Here is a 17417-nt window from a genome sequence, read left to right as displayed (position 1 = left end):
TCCAAGATCTGTAGTTCAGAGTACAGATTCTGAGAGTTATAAATTTTGAGGTATGGAAGGACCTTAAAAAACAATCTTTTCAACCTCCTCATCCTTTGCAAAAGGATCCTAAGACTCAGAAAGAGAAAGTAAATGTGTACAGGGTATGCACGGGGTTGAAAGGACGTGTTTAGCCTTTCTCTACTTGCTATGCTTTCTTCTCAAGTCATTCTATGTCAAAAGAGAAACAAACAAGCACAGATTATCACTTGTTTTATGACCTGCCACTGGTGTGAACAATAATAATAATGGTGACCACCATTTTTTTTTTCACTTTACTATGCCAAACGCTTTGCAGAAATGATTCCTCTTAGCCATTCTCCAGGACATCCGAGGAATGAACACTTCTCTTCACTTACCAATGCTCCTCACCTGAAGCTTTAGCCAGGTGGGTAACTGGCTCAAGATCACCAAATTAATTTGCATCATAGTTGGGACCCCCACTTGGGTTGGTTTGACATCAAAGTCAGGTTTCTGATGACTCCAGGATAGTAATTAACTTCAGGATCTCACGAAAAGGTCTTGCTTGAGAAGTTGGAAGCCCACCAGTCATTGAGCATCAGCTGCCCAGAACAGACTTGGAAGCAGTCATAAAGAATGGCCAGCTATGCCTCGGGATATTGGACATAGATGCAGAGAGACTCCAGGTGTCCTGACGATGGGGTTTCAAGAACACACTGAAAAACGCTTTGAAGCAATTCAACAGTGCTGCTGACAGCTGGGGAACAGCTGTGGTTGATGGACCTCTCTGGCTCGCTGCTCTGGGGAATGACTTTGCTCAGTGAAAGTAGTTCATTCCCAGCAATGCTCAAAGGCAGACCTGCAGGATGAATGCTTTCAAAGTCAGTGTCCGGCCCACGCCTTCTGTCTATGAGTTAGAGACGGTGTCGTACATTGGAGCAAGCTGGATTTGGAAATTTCTTAGAGACTTTTCTTACTGCCTGGATCTTTTTTAGGGCACAGAATGTAGGAAAGTACAAATCAAGGACAAATAAGGCAAGCAGAAAGGATTGTGGATGTATGAGGTCAGTGTTCATATATCCCTAAGGGTGGTGCTGTAAGGTGTGTGAGGCAGGAGAGTATCCACTAGTAGTAAACTGAGATTGGCTTTTTCTTGATCTAAGAAGATTCTTGAGTATTCTTCAGTTAAGAATACTTCAAAAACATCTTCCTTTTACCTGGATGCTCTAGACAAGAAACACTTGGTTGTTACTGAATTAGTTTGAACAGAAGCGATGATAACATTGACAAACAAGTACCGTAGGCCAGGCAGTAAACAAAAAATTGGTAAACCATGGAGAACGCACAACACAGACACGCTCCTACATTAGGCATTAGCCTTCATTCATCAACCTTCTCAGAGGTTCATTCATTCAACCAGCCAACAGAATCAATGCTCACTGCTCGCCAGAAACTCCCAAGGCATTGACAAATGCATAGCTCAACAAACAGTACAAATGATGACTAACTGCTTTTTAAAAGATGCATTTACTTTTTGTTTTATGTGTATGGGTGTTTTCCTTGCATGAATGTATGTGCACCACATGTGTGCAGTGTCTGAAGAGGCAGAAAAGGGTGCTGGATCACCTAGATGTGAAACCCAGTCCTCTGCAAGAGCAACTAGTGCTCTTAACCACGGTGTCATCTCCCCGACCCCTGTGACTAACTTAGCATACCAGAAGCCCATTTCAAGTGATGGTATGTTATTTCTTAGGGTGTTAATACTTTTAAAAAGTGCTCTTTTTACATAAGAAAATAAGTTGGTAGCTGAGCATGTTTATTTTTACATTACCTTTTCTTTTAGAAAGGATTCCTGGAGGGGGTTAAAACTTCTGGACTAAGAAAGTTAATTCTTGCTGCAGTATCTGATGTAATATCACACCTTCAGGATGGCTGGCTCCTTGCCTGACCTTGTAAACTGCTGGACTGCAAAGTGTAGGTTGACTCCTATTATTGTGTTCTCTAAAGCCGGCAAGTTTCCCATTGCCAATAAAATCTATCTATCTATCTATCTATCTATCTATCTATCTATCTATCTATCTATCTATCTATCTATCTATCTATCATCTATCCCATCATCTATCTATTTTCTTAAAACACAAAAGGTCTCTGGGTTGGTGACAATGTACTCTTCAGACTCAAGAAAATCGGCTTTATAGAGCCTGGTCCTACGGAGTGCAGAACTAGTCAAGCAGCCTTTCCCAGGGACGGGTACACAGAGCCGCTGCAGAAGCAGCTGGAGACCTCAGTCTGTATCTGCAAAGAGAGAAGGAAAAGTGGAAGACTGGGAGAAGTGTTCTGAGGATGCTTTCCTCGACAGTGTTTGAGTTAAAGCAACCAGTTTCAGGACAGAGAAAAGATGCAGGGAAACTTGAAGGAAAACCACAGGAGGCCAGTTGTCCGGAACAAAGGGGAGATAGGCACAGGCCAGGGTCTGTGGCAAACATAGAGGGGTCAGCACTCTGGAAGCACAGACAAGGTGCTCAAGGCTCGGGCCTCGCATGTGGCATCCATGGCATTGAGAAAGGAACTCTGGGTACCGGGCTTCATGTTTCGAAGCTTGGCTAAGTTTATGAATGGCTTTCTGCTCATCCTGAGCCTAAAAGTATGAAACATGTACCGCAGAAAATTTAGAATAATGAAAGCAAACAAACGAACAAGAAACCCAGAAGAGAGAATTCTAGTAGTTGCTGTTTTCTCCTCTTGTGGGAACGACTTTGTGATTTAGGATTTATTCTCCCAAGACCCGGCTTGCCCAGAAGGTTGACCTGGCACCCTGACTGAACCTATCTCTGTAAGCACCAGTTCCTCATGTGACTGTACACAACAGTGTGGCCTAAAAAGGGTAATTCCTGGAGAAGAAGGATACTCTATGAGGTATAAAACTCATTCTGAGGGACGGGACCATATGATGTGTGTGATGATGGCAGGCAGGAGATATTTTCACAGATGACTGTATCAGTGTTTCATGCCCATAGCCCTATAGGCAGAAACCCTATGGACCAAGTTTGGTTTTGTGAAGCATGATCTAAAACATGGATTTGTATATGTGATTTTTTTATTTTGTGCCAGTGGTGCTATAGAGGCAAAAAGGGCTGTGGAATAGCTGAGAATAAGGTCCTTCCGGCCATATTCCCACTCAGGAGCTCAGGTTCTAAAGAGTACAATGCCATCCCACCCACCATGATCAAATTGCCATGGCCTAGGGGCCTGGACACGTTAATATGTTAGCTATATGATAAATCACCACATATCCAGCTCATTTTGGCATCACAAATTTATTATCTCACAGCTTTGAAGGTCAGAAGTCCATCTTGGCTGCGTTGAGGTCTCAGAAGGTCAAAGTCAGGGTTTTGGCTGCTTGGGCTCCTTTCAGAAGTTCTAAGAGGAATCTCTCTCTAAGACCATCTACGTTCCTGGCAGAACACAGATTATTGCAATTACGGAGCTGAGGTCCCACTGCTCACTAACGGAGTTACCCATAGCTGTCTACGACCCCCTCTCTGCCCTGGCAAATCAGCCTCTACATTTTAAAGCCCAGCAAAGTATACCAAACCCTCTAACCCTCAGAGTGTCCCTGACCTTCTCCTTTACTCACATCTCTCCAGCAAATTCTCTCACTCCAGCCTAAGAAATTTCACCCCTTGTTTTTCCTTGCATAAAATTTACTTACTTTTTCCTGCCTCAAAGTGTTTTGCTGGTTAACAATTTACAGAGTCATGACTGACGACAGTCATTTTTGCACACATATTGTGAATTCACTTACGAACAATGAATGTTACCGAAAGGAGAATATCTATTACATGCTTAAGTGTTCAGTGCCATGCCAGAGAGCCTAGAGGACACCGGGGAAGCTCAAGGTCTGGCCATCCTCGGGGGTCTCGGCTTCTTAGGTGGGCACACATGACCAAGTACACACACTCTATGAACAGTGCGTCTCCATCATCTAGACCTATGCATACTAGAATATCCTCTTCTCTCCCATCTCATATCTCATATCTCATATTTTTGGTATCATGAATTCCAAAACTATACCTGTGAAACATGCCTTTTCTTTTTAAAAATATTTTTTTATTAATTCATTGAAGTGTCACACAATGTATCTTTATTGTATTCACACTCCATTTCTCCCATCTGTGGATCTAGGCCTCAGATCTTTAGACTTGCATGTTCACCCATAGAATCCAGGAAACTAGAGAGAGACCATCAGTTGGGAGAGGGAAGAAAGACTTTAAGAAAGGGGAGTGAATAAGAGAATACAGATGATATGAATGGGGAAAGAAGAATAGTGGGGGGAGAAAGACCTCAAGAGCCAGAGGTCAGAAGGGAGTGGAACCAAACTGTCTCTCCTGGACATGTCAGGACTGCCTCATTCAGCATTCAAGAGCTCACTGTGGCAGCAGTGGTTGACTGGAGGAGATCTACATGAAGACAACCAGGTAACATTCCAGCATAATGAGGAAAGAGCTTTAAACAGCCTCTACACCTGACTGGGAGGCTGTGAACAATTGATGGCTTCTGAGAAAAGAAAGTTTTTCTTAAGGGCGTGACCTCTGGTACTCCAACCATGCTCTAGTGATGGCCACAAATCCAAGAGTATGTGGGTGGCACAAACTGGAGGAGATAAATTGTTACTGTCTTTAAAGGACACAAAGTTGGGGAACAGTTAGGGGAAATTGTCGTGTCTAAGGGCTGTGTGAGTAGGACTGACCATGGCCTTCAGATGAACTAAGATGATATGCCTTCTTTAAGGTCTTTGGCCTTGTTTACATTCCAGAGCCCTTGTAGCCATGAAATAAGATGTACTCTCATGTTCCAGGGATTAGTTGACAGATTTGGGAAGGAGTATTGTTCAGGAGATTCTCAGGCAGAATGGGCATAAGATATGGCCCTGCCCCTTTTTGCAATGCTGTGATTCAGATCCAGGGCCTTGTGCAGACCAGGCAAGCATGCTACCACTGAGAAATATCCTAACTCCTTGACAAACCCCTCCTTCTAGGCTTCTGTATCCTTCCTCTCTCTCATGTCAGTGCTGATTCTTCTCAGTGTTACGCTTATTTGTCCTTGGCCACCTTCTTCATTTTGGAACTATTATGTAATATCCCTCAGTGTCTTTATCCAGACGTTGGGAATTTGTGGTACACAATGCCTGTTTCATATGTTTTTATAGCGAGAAAATTTGTGAAGCACTCTTATTCTATGTCAGCCATGTTCATGGCTAACACAATTGTCTTTTGACTTTTTGCTTTCCTCACAATTGTTCTATGTAATGAGCCACAGTATTTTGTTTACCTCCAAGTGATGATTTCTTAGTGACCCATCGCTAACTCTGGCTGCTCTTTGGAGCCACTGGGCTTTGCTCTGAATGTATTTCATGATTTGTACGTAAACGTTTGCCTACCATTTTATCTTTTAAAATGGCAAAGTGCTTAAGCAATCACTGTGATTGGAGAATGCTTGTGCAGCAGGGTGAGTCATCTTCACTTGGATAGTGGGTATACTGCACAGATCCCCATTAAACTATACCATGGCTCATTAAACCCCATTGGGGAGAAAATTGGGTCTTCGTTAAATGTTTATGTTCTCTGCTAATGTTAAATTTAGAATACTCTTGCTGTACATACCTTTGAGGAAATTTTCAAAGCACTAGCTGAAGTGCCAAGAGGATTTCAATCCATACATTCCAAACTACAAGACCCAGGAACTAGTCCCTGCTTGGGTTGATTATTAAATATATCTCTTTGCAGCATTTATATTCTAGTGTGTGATTTTCTCATTGCCAAATCTCATGACCTTCTGGTTACTGTTTTCTACTTTCAGAGACCAGTAGGGGTTGTACTTGTGGCTTTTGAGGAAAAGGTGAAGTCAGTTATTCTCAAACACCATGCAGCCATGAATTCAAGGTTGGGATGTGATTGTCTGTGCCTTTATTGTTCATCCTTCCATTAAAGAAACAAGTCACCAATATTTAACTTTTCAAAAGAATGGCTTAAACAAATATAGATAAGAGCAATGGGATTTTGACTCTAAAAATAATAGTAAAAAGACAACCATTTCCTTATTTGAGAGTTATTGTGACTCTTCTGCACGTACACTAAGAGCCAGTGGGTTACTGCATGGCAAAAGGTGTTGAGACAGGGATCCTTCCTGGGTAAGGATCCAGCATGCAAACTGAGGGAATCTTTCCTCGTCTTTCTGAGTCGGGATGCTTAGCTAGTGTCATTCTCAACACAAAGGAAATAAGCCATTATATGCCTACCTGTCTTAGGACACCACTCCTAGGCATTCTCAGACCATTTTAACATGGTCCTTCACAACTCACCATAATTAAGGAAGACACCAGAGAGTGTCTCTTATTGTACCCATTATTATTTATCCTATTAAAAATTAAGACAAATATCAAGATGTAATTTCACTGGATATTTTAAAGTAGTAATAATTTATACACCTATGCACCTGACTATAAACACCATATCTGATGAAAGATAAATTTATTTTCCAAGAGAAATGAAAAAATATGCTGAAAAGAGTAGCATTGCCTTATAGTTTTGCAATGTTCTTCAATGTGAGATATGAGCAATAAAAGATAATAAATAAAAGATGTAAGGACTCTCTGTCCTAACATCTGCCCCTGCATGTAACATGCTGTACTAACACTATCAGGCAGCCTTTTGAAAACTCTACTTTATGTGAACCAAAGAATAAGAATTTAAAAAAATAAAAGCAAGTAACCCTTGCCTGGTATTGTGAAGATAGTTCTGACCTTGAAGAACTTCCTGGATGTGATTCAAGAAACTCCAGGGATCCCTGGACTACCCTTTGAAACCATCACCTTGGCCACTAGAGCTTGTTTCTCCCAAGGAGACCTGGCTGAAAAGACTGTGGCAGTGTTCTGGCATATAACTTCTTATTCACCACTCACTCAATACCTAGAGCATGTATCACTGTGAAGGTCAAATAAAATTGCCATGTTTTAGGGCTAAGTCATTTGGGATGCCTTGTGGAATGTGCAATTTAGAGTGACCTCAACAAAGTAGTATCTAATGATGGGCTCTCCAGACTTGCCATCATCTTTGACCTCTTTCAGCAGGGTAGGATTTCTGTTATATTTTTATTATCATGACTGGCAGAGCCCCACTGGCAAAAGCCCATCGATGAGCTGATTTTGTAGTCAAGTGCATGGAGAGGGAGGGTCTAGACTCAAAATAATTCCAATATTTTAGACTGTTCCCACAAAGCTACAACTGTTTTGGAAACTCCCCTATAAGCACTTACCATCTGTGGGGAGAAGAAAAGTTCACAGTACTCTTTTACAAAGAGAAGAATGCTCCCCATTTATATATACATGAATAACACCTGCCAGGACTAACAAGGATTCAGCTGCAGGAGCCTTAGACATTTCTCATTCTCCACGTGTCATGGACAAGTGTCATACATACTGATTTGCACAGAAAGCAATAGCAAATACTACAAGAAGAGCCAGCATTTGATAAGGCTGAATGATGACTTGGAATGACAAGGAAGGAAAGTATTGTGTCTTGTTGTCTATCGACCTAGGCAGATCTTGTGCTAGGTTGCTGAGTGCTGGCACATTGAAATGCCATTTGAAATTTAAATTCCTTGTAAAACATCAAAAGAATGTGGGTCAGAGAGCTACTAACAAAGGTTCTAAGGCATGGACTGTCACCAAATCACTCGGAAGACTTCAGAGTTCCTGAGGGAGCTTCCAGAAAGTGATCAGACAAGCAGCTAAACATACACGAAGCCTCACTTAGCAGTCAACACATTGGTATTCTGATGAGCTTAAACAGTCATTTTCGGTTTGGTTTGGTTTGGTTTTTTTACACTGTGAATGTTTTTTTTTTTTTTTTTTTTTATCTTTCTGATTGAGATCGACTAGTTAGACTTTCTGTAGGATGATGAAATTAACAAAAATACACTATTTCGGTGTCTGGATTTCTACGTTTGATTCCAATCATTTGTCATGAGCCTTGAATTCATCCCCCCTGGAGACATCCCAGTCATTTCCAGCCCCCAGTGGCCTGAGTCATGCATTGGTTCACAGCTTGCAGCAGACCATCCTGCGTTCCTAAGGAACATAACTTCCCTACTGCCACCGGTTGTCCTCTGCCTCCCTCAGACCCTGTCCTGGCAGTTCCTTTCATTCCATTCTCCGTTATCTGGCTTATTCAACCTACAACGTTGAAAATTTACAAGAAAACCCTACTCGGCTCTGCATTCTAACGTTTTAGCTTTGAATCGCTATCTCACCTCATCAATACATCTGAGAAATACAGCCACCCACTGTCTTCTCACTCATCCATGACAGCCCTACACTAGCTGGCTGCTCAAACTATTTTCTCGGAAACTCTCCCATGATTCAGTGGCATCTGTCCGTCATTCCGTTGCCACGCTCTTTCAGTGTCCTAGATGACGGTGCATGCCTGTATAAATGGGAATCTTCTTTCGCATAAGAGGAGCTTATGTCCCTTATTACCAACTTGAGAAACAAAGGTGATTTTTTTTCCTATCTAAAACATCGGGTCTTAGGATGACGGAGGACTCAGCAGTTAAGAGCACTTGCTGCTTCTGCAGAGAACCTGGGATTGATTGCCAGCACCTACATGCTGACTCACAACCAACTATAACTTAGTCCCAGGGGATATGATGCTCTCTTCTGGACTCCACAGGCACCAGGGACTCAGGTGGTACGCATACATACTTGGAGACCAAAAATTCATATGCATAAAATAATAACATTAAAAGTAAATAAGTGGGCCTGGTGGTTCCGGTACATGCTCTTAATCTCAGCACTCAGGAAGCAGAGGCAAGTGGATCTCTGTGAGTTCAAGGCCAGCCTGGTCTACAGAACTAGTTCCAAAATGCTCAAGACCACACACACACACACACACACACACACACACACACACACACACACATACACACTCACACACACACTCATCTGTCTCTAAAAATAAACAAACAAACAAATAAATAAATTGGCCTTAGAAGGTGTAAGAGAGGGAGTTTCAAAGCATGAGTGAAGCAGCAGCTGCTGCCATGGGGAGACAAGTGGTCCAACAGTGTGATACATGCAAAAATGGCCAAATCCTTTAATAAAACTGGAGGTTCAGAAGCTCTGATTGTGTCCTCTCTCCTTTCTGTGCACTCTCACCCATGCTCTCTGGAACGTTCTCTTGAAGTCACAAAAGGCTCATTAAATAAGTACTGGTTTTTAGCCCAGCCTTGAGTTAGGACTGGTCTCCTCAACCCAGTGAGGAGAGCTGCGATGAATTACACGGTGGTTGTGTCAAGAAAGTCTATACTGGGACAGTGCAGCTGAACATGCAGTTTTAAACGCTATGTTTAAGACGCAGTGCCGTCTGAGAACTAACTAAATGAGTTCTTTCAAAAGTTCCAAGCTCAGTAGCAGAGTGGGTGGCTAATTTCCTGACTCACCTATTCAACTCATTTGCCGTCCTGACAAAATAACTCCCTCCTCTAGGGCACACTGGCTGGCTTTCTTCTGAAGCTGTTCGGCTTCTTCACGGGTAGATAGGAATGCGCCAAGTAACCGCTTTCTCTTTTGTGTGGGATATCGTTCATGAAGCGGGGCTCAGTTCTCTATTCAAGAGGAATTGTGGGAATGTCAGATCGGTTCTGAACATGACTGGATGTATAGTTAAAAGACTCTCCTCAAAATAGCCTTGTGCTCTCTTTGGAAAAATGCAAAATCCATCTCACAGAACAGGGCTGGTAGCAATGAGTGGGGTCTTGAGGATAAGAAGGCAAGCCTTATGGTACAAGTGAACCTAGGAAATGTCCCCAAAGTAGAGATGCATTACAAGCTATCCTCAGAGCTCAGGAACAGATACACACAGAAGCTGAAACCAGCACGTGAACTGCAGTGACAAAATTTTCTGCTAGAAAATAACTTGTACTTTATTCCACAAGATCTCAGCCTGGATCTATCCAAGACTCTTGACTCAACCTGAGATGGAGAAAGTGATCACCAAAGAGAGATGAATTACCCCACCCCACCCCAACCCCTCCATCCCCAACTGCAGAGGCTGCCAATTGTACCTGATGATTCAGAGGTACTCAGGGGCTGAGAGTAGATCTCTGCCATTTGCCTAGTGTGATTAATGGGACCCTCTCAGCTTGAATATGAAACTGATTTTTATCCTTTGTTTTCAAAAAGGAAACAGTCCCCTGTCATTCTAATTCATGACCTCTCTCTTCATTTGCTTTGTTACTAGATTCTTTTTTAATTTTTAATTATATTTTAAATTTTTATTTATTCATTTTACATCCTGATTGTAAACCCCTACCACCTCCTCTCCCTATTCTACCTTCCCTCCCTGTTTTTCCTTACTCTTCAGAAAAGGGAAGGCCCACCCACCCCAGCATATTAATCTGGAAGGAGCACATCCTTTCCCCCTGTGTCCCGGTGAGGTAGCCCTGACAAAGGAAAGTGATTGAAAAGCAGACAAGAGAGTCCATGTCAGAATCAACCCCCATTCCCCTTACTAGGCAGCCCATATGAAGACCAAGCTGCCCATTGGCTACATCTATGTAGGGGGTTTAGAGCCAGTCCATGCATGGTCCTTGGTTGGAGCTTTAGTCTCCACAGCCCCCCCTGGGTCCTCATTAGTTGGCTTTGTTGGTCTTCATGTGGAGCTCCTATCCCCTCTGGGTCCTTATATCCCCCCCTTCCACAAGACTCCCTACATTCCACACGATGTTTGGTTGTGGGTCTCTGCATCTGTTTTCATTAGGAGCCACTCAGAGTACAGCTATGCTTAGCTCCCATCTGCAGGCACAGCAGAGCATCGTCAATTGTGTCAGGGGTTGGCTGTCTCCCATAGGGTGAGACTCAGGTTGGGCCAGTCATTGGTTGGACATTCCCTCAATCTCTGCTTTATTTTTGTCCCTGCATATCTTGTAGGGCAGGGTAAATTTTGGGTTGAAGATTTTGTGGTGGGTTTGTGTTTCCCTCCTCCCACTAGGACTCATGTCTACTTAGAGCGTGGCCTCTGCAGTCTCCATGCTCCTCTTACTAGGAGTCTTAGCTAGAGTCACCCTCATGTCCTCCCAGGATCCTACCCTGTCATAGGCCTCCAGTGTGTCACAGAAAAGTCTCCGCCAAAGGTTTCTCTTCTTTCTGCAAGCTCTCTGTCTCCCCTACCACCACCATTCTCCCTAGGTACTATATTGACCCTCATCTCTCTCTATCCTCCCTCTCTTACCCTGTTAGATCTCTTGAACCACTCCACTGTCTATTCTGCTTCAACTTCTGAGTGGGAGTTAAGCATCCTTTCCTTGGTCCTCCTTGTTACTTTTCTTCTTTGGGTCAGTGAATTGTAGTTCAAATCTACCTGGGTCAAAAATCTCAACATAAAACTAGAAACACCAAATATATTAGAAGAGAAAATGAGGAATAGCCTTAAACTCATTGGCACACAAGACAACTTCTTGAACAGAACAACAATAGCTCAGGTTCTAAGATCAACAATCAATAAATGGTACCTCATGAAACTGAAAAGCTTTTGTAGGGCAAAGGACACTGTCCATAAAACAAAATGGTAGCCTACAGATTGGGAAAAGATCTTCACCAATCCTACATCTGACAACGGGCTAATATCTAAAATATATAAAGAACTAAAGAAATTAAACAACAACAAACAAATAATATAATTTTAAAAAATGTGATCCAGAGCTAAACAGAGAATTATCAAACAGAGGATTGTTGCATGGTCGAAAGCACTTTAAAAAATGTTCACCATCCTTAGTCATCAGGGAATGCAAATCAAAACAACTCTGAGATTCTGTCTTATACCCATCAGAATGGCTAAGATCAAAAAATGGAAGTGACAGCACACGCTGGTGAGGATGTGGAGAATGCATTACTGATGGGAATGCATACTTGTACAACCACTCTGGAAATCAATCTGATGCTATCTCATAAAACTGGAAATAGCTCTACCTCAAGACCCAGCTTCTTCTTTTAAAGCATTAAAGAAAAGATAAAATACTTTGATTAATAAAACTCAACTGCGTTTTTATATTTTGTGCCTGGGAACAGTAGGAAGGGTAATCACGCCAATCAGCATGAGCCTCACTTCAAATGCTGATCAATCTTTTTGCTTTTTAAACATTTGAAATCTACTCTCTTGCAATTTTCAAGTGCATAATGCGTTCTTTTAAAGGTGTTCATCGTGTTTTACAGTAAGTCTGAATCTAGAGTTCCCTTCTCTCTCTCAGAAACTAAGACCCAACTATCTTCTTCTTCAAGTAGCATGGGAGCACTGTCCCTTCCTCTCTGTCCTTACAACACTTCCTTGCTTCTCCAGTCACTAAGCAACTTGCTACACTGCAGCACAGTGCTATGAGCTGGGGAGATGAGAACCAGTGAATAAGCCATGTATGAGCGCTGTGGTCAAGCTGCACCTGCATTGGTAGATGTGCAAGGCCAGCAGTGATGTGTGTGTGTGTGTGTCTGTGTGTGTGTGTGTCTGTGTGAGCTTGGAGCTTGATTTCACACCTCTCCCTTTCTTGGACCAACCCATCTTTCACTGGAACTACTGGGGAGGCCTTGAGCCACCTCTCTTCCTGCCTTTGTTCCGCGCTCTGAGCTTTATGCCCAAGTTCAAATCAGACTAGGTCAACCCTCTTATGAAAGACATTCAGTTGTTTTCTACTGTGGAAGACAGAGAAACCTCCAAATTTCTGGATTCCTCACAAAACCCTCACACTTAACTCACTTCCTTTCCCCTCTACCCCCAGCACCCTGTCTACCATGTGCATATTGGCCTCACACTTCATGAAACAGGAGAGGAAAGAACACAAGTGAAAGTACCATTCTGCCTTTTTTTCCATCAGTATGATTTTGTACATCTCTCTTTCCCTCTTGGCAATCAATTCAGTGGATCTTCTTCCTAATGAGTGCTGCTCATACATTGCATAACTGTCTCCAGGTAGTTTTGAGGAGCCCAGACAATCAGCGTGTGACATCTATCGCCGTAATAGACACTAAAGAGCACGTAGAGACTGAGTTGAGTCCTGCACTGGAGAAAACCGAGTCTGTTTTTATGGCTGATGTGCTCTCTGGAACAAATGAGAGCCAGGATCTGGCTGCCTCTCCAGCCACAGCAGTAGGCCACCGCAGCAATATTCATTTGCCCATTCCTTCAGGCATGCATCAAACAATTATTGCATGCTGGCCAAATAAACGCCAGAGAGCTCAGTCCCTTCTGTTAGTCTGTGATTTGATCCAAGTGCTAGGATCACAAAGGAATGAGCCATCTCAAGAGGAGATCGGGAGATTCCAAGGGAGTCCCTTTAGAGACCCTTAAAGAATGAATAAAAGGATCTTCAGAAGCAAGAATATATGTAATCTGCCCTTCTCCCCTCTGTGTGTGTGTGTGTTGGAGAGCACATATAAAAATGAGGGAATGGTAGAAGTCAATGCCAAAGACATTTTTGTCCTTTTAAGAAGTGTCAAGTGCAAAATAAAACTGCAGTATGTTTGGAAAGTTGCAGCAAGTTCATTGTGAAGCAGCAGAGGGTGGGCCTTGTTTGCATCACTGGGAGGTAAGCATGGTGCAGCTAGGACTTCCTCACTGGGGAGGAGGGGAATGACAATCCATTGTTTCTGAATGAAGATCTCTTGTTGGTATGGAGGGTGAGTTTGAGAAGATCAGTATTTAACAAACGCTTTTTAAAAGGGACCACAACCAAGACACATTTCATGGCTGTGTCCTAGCTAACTTGTCCTCTTCATGTGTGTCTTCCTAGTGACGGTGTTGGCCATTTTCCACGAACTACACGTGGACCCTGACCTGTACACACTGCTGTTCGGGGAGAGTGTGCTGAACGATGCGGTGGCCATAGTCCTCACATAGTAAGTACCAGACCTCACCCCGCATCCCTTTAACCATGGTTCATCCTGGAGGTAATTCCTGATGTCTTTAATAGCATCTTCTCTCTCCAACAGAGATACAGCACTTATAGCTTTTAAGGTATTGTTGTCACAGAAGATCTCCAATAATGAGCACAATTCATTAGGCACCTAATATCTAATACTGTTAATGGCATTCACACTCCCAGCTTATTACAAGATAATACCCAGAGGGTAACAGATTTTTTTTTTTTTCTCAGTGCATATATTTAGCTGATTCACTGAAGGTTCCAAAGATGCACGGAAATGAGCTTCCACATTTCAAATCAGTGCCACTTAGTATTTTCCTCCCACTAGTTGCTTCCCAGATAGCAGACTGACAGAAGCTCCGTAATTTAGCTTTTGGAAGAGGGGGTTCTAGAACTCAGGGTCAGGACTCTTCACCTTCTCAATGCAGATTGAGCACTTTAAGGCGAGCCCGGGGTGCTAACCCTTCATGCACCACATGACCCTGAGGCTGCCTCAGCTGAGTGCAGATGTCATTTCCCTTTGTGCTGAGCGGTTTCCTCCCAAGATGAGACCCCAGCAATCTTTCTCCACCTCCTCTTTAGACATGTAGCCATTTATATTTAATAAATGCCACGCTGGCAGCTTTCACTGTAGCGGAGGTCTCTCTGTGCTTTTAGATTAAGACCAACATTTTGGGCAACTGTCAGATATTCCCAAGGAGAGCAGCTATCTGATAATTAAATGTGACAACAGGATTCTATTCCCAGTGTTAATTGCTCAAATGCAATTGAAAATGTATTGTAGAGTAACAAAAGATTTTTTTTTTAAGGCAGACCTCAGAGGCGGGAGTGAGAAGCAGGCAGAGCCTGGCAGCCCTGCACGCTAGTTTTCCATTTTCCTTTTGTTTGCCAGTTGATATTTCCTAAGGCTGCCTCCCTTCAGTGTCGTCACTGGATTCAGCCACATTACCTGGCCACAGAGACAGGGCCTTTCCTGATTTCAGGAAACTACCAGCATGTAAGAATAAAAACAAGAGCCATGGGCAGAGCCACAAATGCAAAACGATGCTTTGAAAGAAACATCAAGAACAACTAATTAGGACACCAAGAATCCCTGTCCCAGAAATACTATCATTAAAGGAATATTTGAAGAACAAAACTTGAAAAAAAAAATCTGCTGAGTCCCTCATTTGTACTTCCTGAGCTGCCAAACTGTAAAAGGCCATGCCAAGCAAAAGCACTAAAGCACAAAAGAGCTGGGAGACCCGCACAGCTCCTTCCAAGGTAGGCTTGGCGTCTGCCCAGCACTGACACTCACAGTAGCTCCCATTAAAATAAGGACTTGGGCATGAATGTTGGCCTGTTGAGTATAAGCCTGGGGCATGGGAGACTATTTTCCACCTCAAGTCCGTCTATGCCTCCCTAACCCAACTATGCGCATCTCAACAATGTCTTAATCATAAAATGAATGCACGCCCCCACACACACCTCCTAGGCATAAAGAACATATTAAAGGCTTGGTGCTCAGTTTGTGGCACTATTGGGGAGGTTTTTGAAATTTTAGGAGGTGGAACCCACGTGGAGGAGGAGGTAGATCCCTGGAGTCTGGTCCTTGATGGTACATATCCTGACCCCTTCTTACTGTTCTCTCTCTCTCTCCTTATTGTTCTCTGTCTCTCTCTGTGTCTGTCTCCTTCTTATTGTTCTCTGTCTATTTATCTATCTATCTATCTATCTATCATCTATCTATCTATCTATCTATCTATCTATCTATCTATCTATCTATCTATCTATCTATCTTTCTCTCTGCTTCCTGTACGCCACAGAAGTGCCATGTGCCACTGCTGCCATAATACTCAGACCAAACACCTGGGTCAGGCAGCCACAGACCAAACTCCCTGAAACCATACAAAATCAATCTTTTCATGCCCAATGGTTTCTTTCAGCTGTTTTGATCATGGTGACAAAATGTATCTTATGCATGTATCTTGACAGCGTATCTTCGTTTCTGGGCAGGAAACAATTGACATTCTAGCTGAAGCCCTGCAGTCCTCAGCTTTAGTATTCTGGCACTGTGAGGAGTAAACCCAGGGAGTTCTTATTAAAATAAAACTGCATCTGAGTAAGCCCATTTGACTACCCAAAGTCCACAATCAGGATCTATAGGATCTCTGCCACGGGTTGGTTTGACTGCCAGCCAATGTCTGTGTGATGCCTATCTGCCTGCAGCATTTCCTATGACTTTCCTTTTCTCCCCTTACATTGATATCCATGGTTTTTTTTCTTTATTTGTTTCTTTACTTGTCTCTTTACTTGTTTCTCTTTAAAAACTTTCATAATAAGTACTGTATGTGTATATGCACAGAGGGCATTCTGGTCCCTCTGACTTTTATGGTCTTTCTATGCCTTCTTTTGTGATTTTCCTTAAGCCTTAGGTATATAGGGTTTGTGCTGTATATATACATGCACACATATACATGTATACTATATATATGTTACTGATTATGAAATTAAAAAATATATAATTATATATAATATATATAATTTTATACATATATATAATTTCTATCATTTCCTCCATCCAACTCCTCCCATGTTCTGCATACATATATATGGAACATGGAAAGTCCATATATATATAGACTGTATACATATATATATATATATGGTTGCATGTACATACATATATACACAATATACTGAATCAATTTAATGTTTTTCATATATATATGTTTGGGCTGACCATTTGAGCTTTCCCTGGAGAATACTAATTCTTCCTCTGTCAGCATTCATCAATTGCCTATAGCTTTTTAACTAAGGGAAGGGCCTTGTGAAATAGTCTTTATCAACGTTGGGATGTCAATTGGTTCTCTTATTATGCAGGTCTTGTTTAAGCAACCATATTGAGATTTCATAGGTGCAGCTTTCCTGTCATGTCTAGAAGACATTATCTCAGAGATGGCATTCTGTTCCCTCTGGCTTTTATGGTCTTTCTATGGTCCCTTTTGTGATTTTTCCTTAAGCCTTAGGTATAGAGGTTGTGTTGTAAATGTATCATTTGAAATTGGGAACCCCATGGTCACTTACTCTCTGCATTTTGACCAGTTTGACTCTTTTTTTAAAATAGTCTTTTAAATAGCATCTGTTTCAAAAGAAGCTTCTTTGATAAGGGGGAAGAGCTACAACTATTTGTGTGTTTAAATATTTAGAAAACAGAGATCATATTGGTTTAGAAAAATTGCTTTACTAAGTTCTCTTCCAGTTTCTAAGACTTATTTAACCATGGGTGGTCAGTGAGGTTGGAGGAACTGAGTTGAAATTTCCCTGCAAGTCTTCTCCCTGAGAACTGACTTCCACAGCATCAGGTGTATGCAAGGTGGTATGCAAGGTGCCAAGGGAGAAAAGCAATTAATAGACCTACCCAGCTGTAACGCCTACTGACCACAGCAACAATCAGCCTGGTAAGACAT

General features: G+C 42.3%; 1 protein-coding gene across 2 annotated transcripts in view; it reads left to right on the top strand.

The window, feature by feature from the left end:
• Slc9a9 (solute carrier family 9 member A9) overlaps positions 1-17417 on the top strand; it is a 540735-nt gene that overhangs the window by 171576 nt on the left and 351742 nt on the right. For both annotated transcript variants that reach the window (XM_060385517.1, XM_060385518.1), the window contains exon 6: positions 13837-13942. In XM_060385517.1, coding sequence (XP_060241500.1) covers positions 13837-13942 — 106 coding nt within the window. The remainder of the gene's footprint in view (positions 1-13836; positions 13943-17417) is intronic.

Source organism: Meriones unguiculatus, chromosome 6 (genome assembly GCF_030254825.1).
Source record: "Meriones unguiculatus strain TT.TT164.6M chromosome 6, Bangor_MerUng_6.1, whole genome shotgun sequence".
Classification (NCBI taxonomy): Eukaryota; Metazoa; Chordata; class Mammalia; order Rodentia; family Muridae; genus Meriones; species Meriones unguiculatus.
The sequence above is the reverse complement of the archived record's forward strand: the minus strand, read 5'-3'. Positions and strand labels throughout refer to the sequence as shown.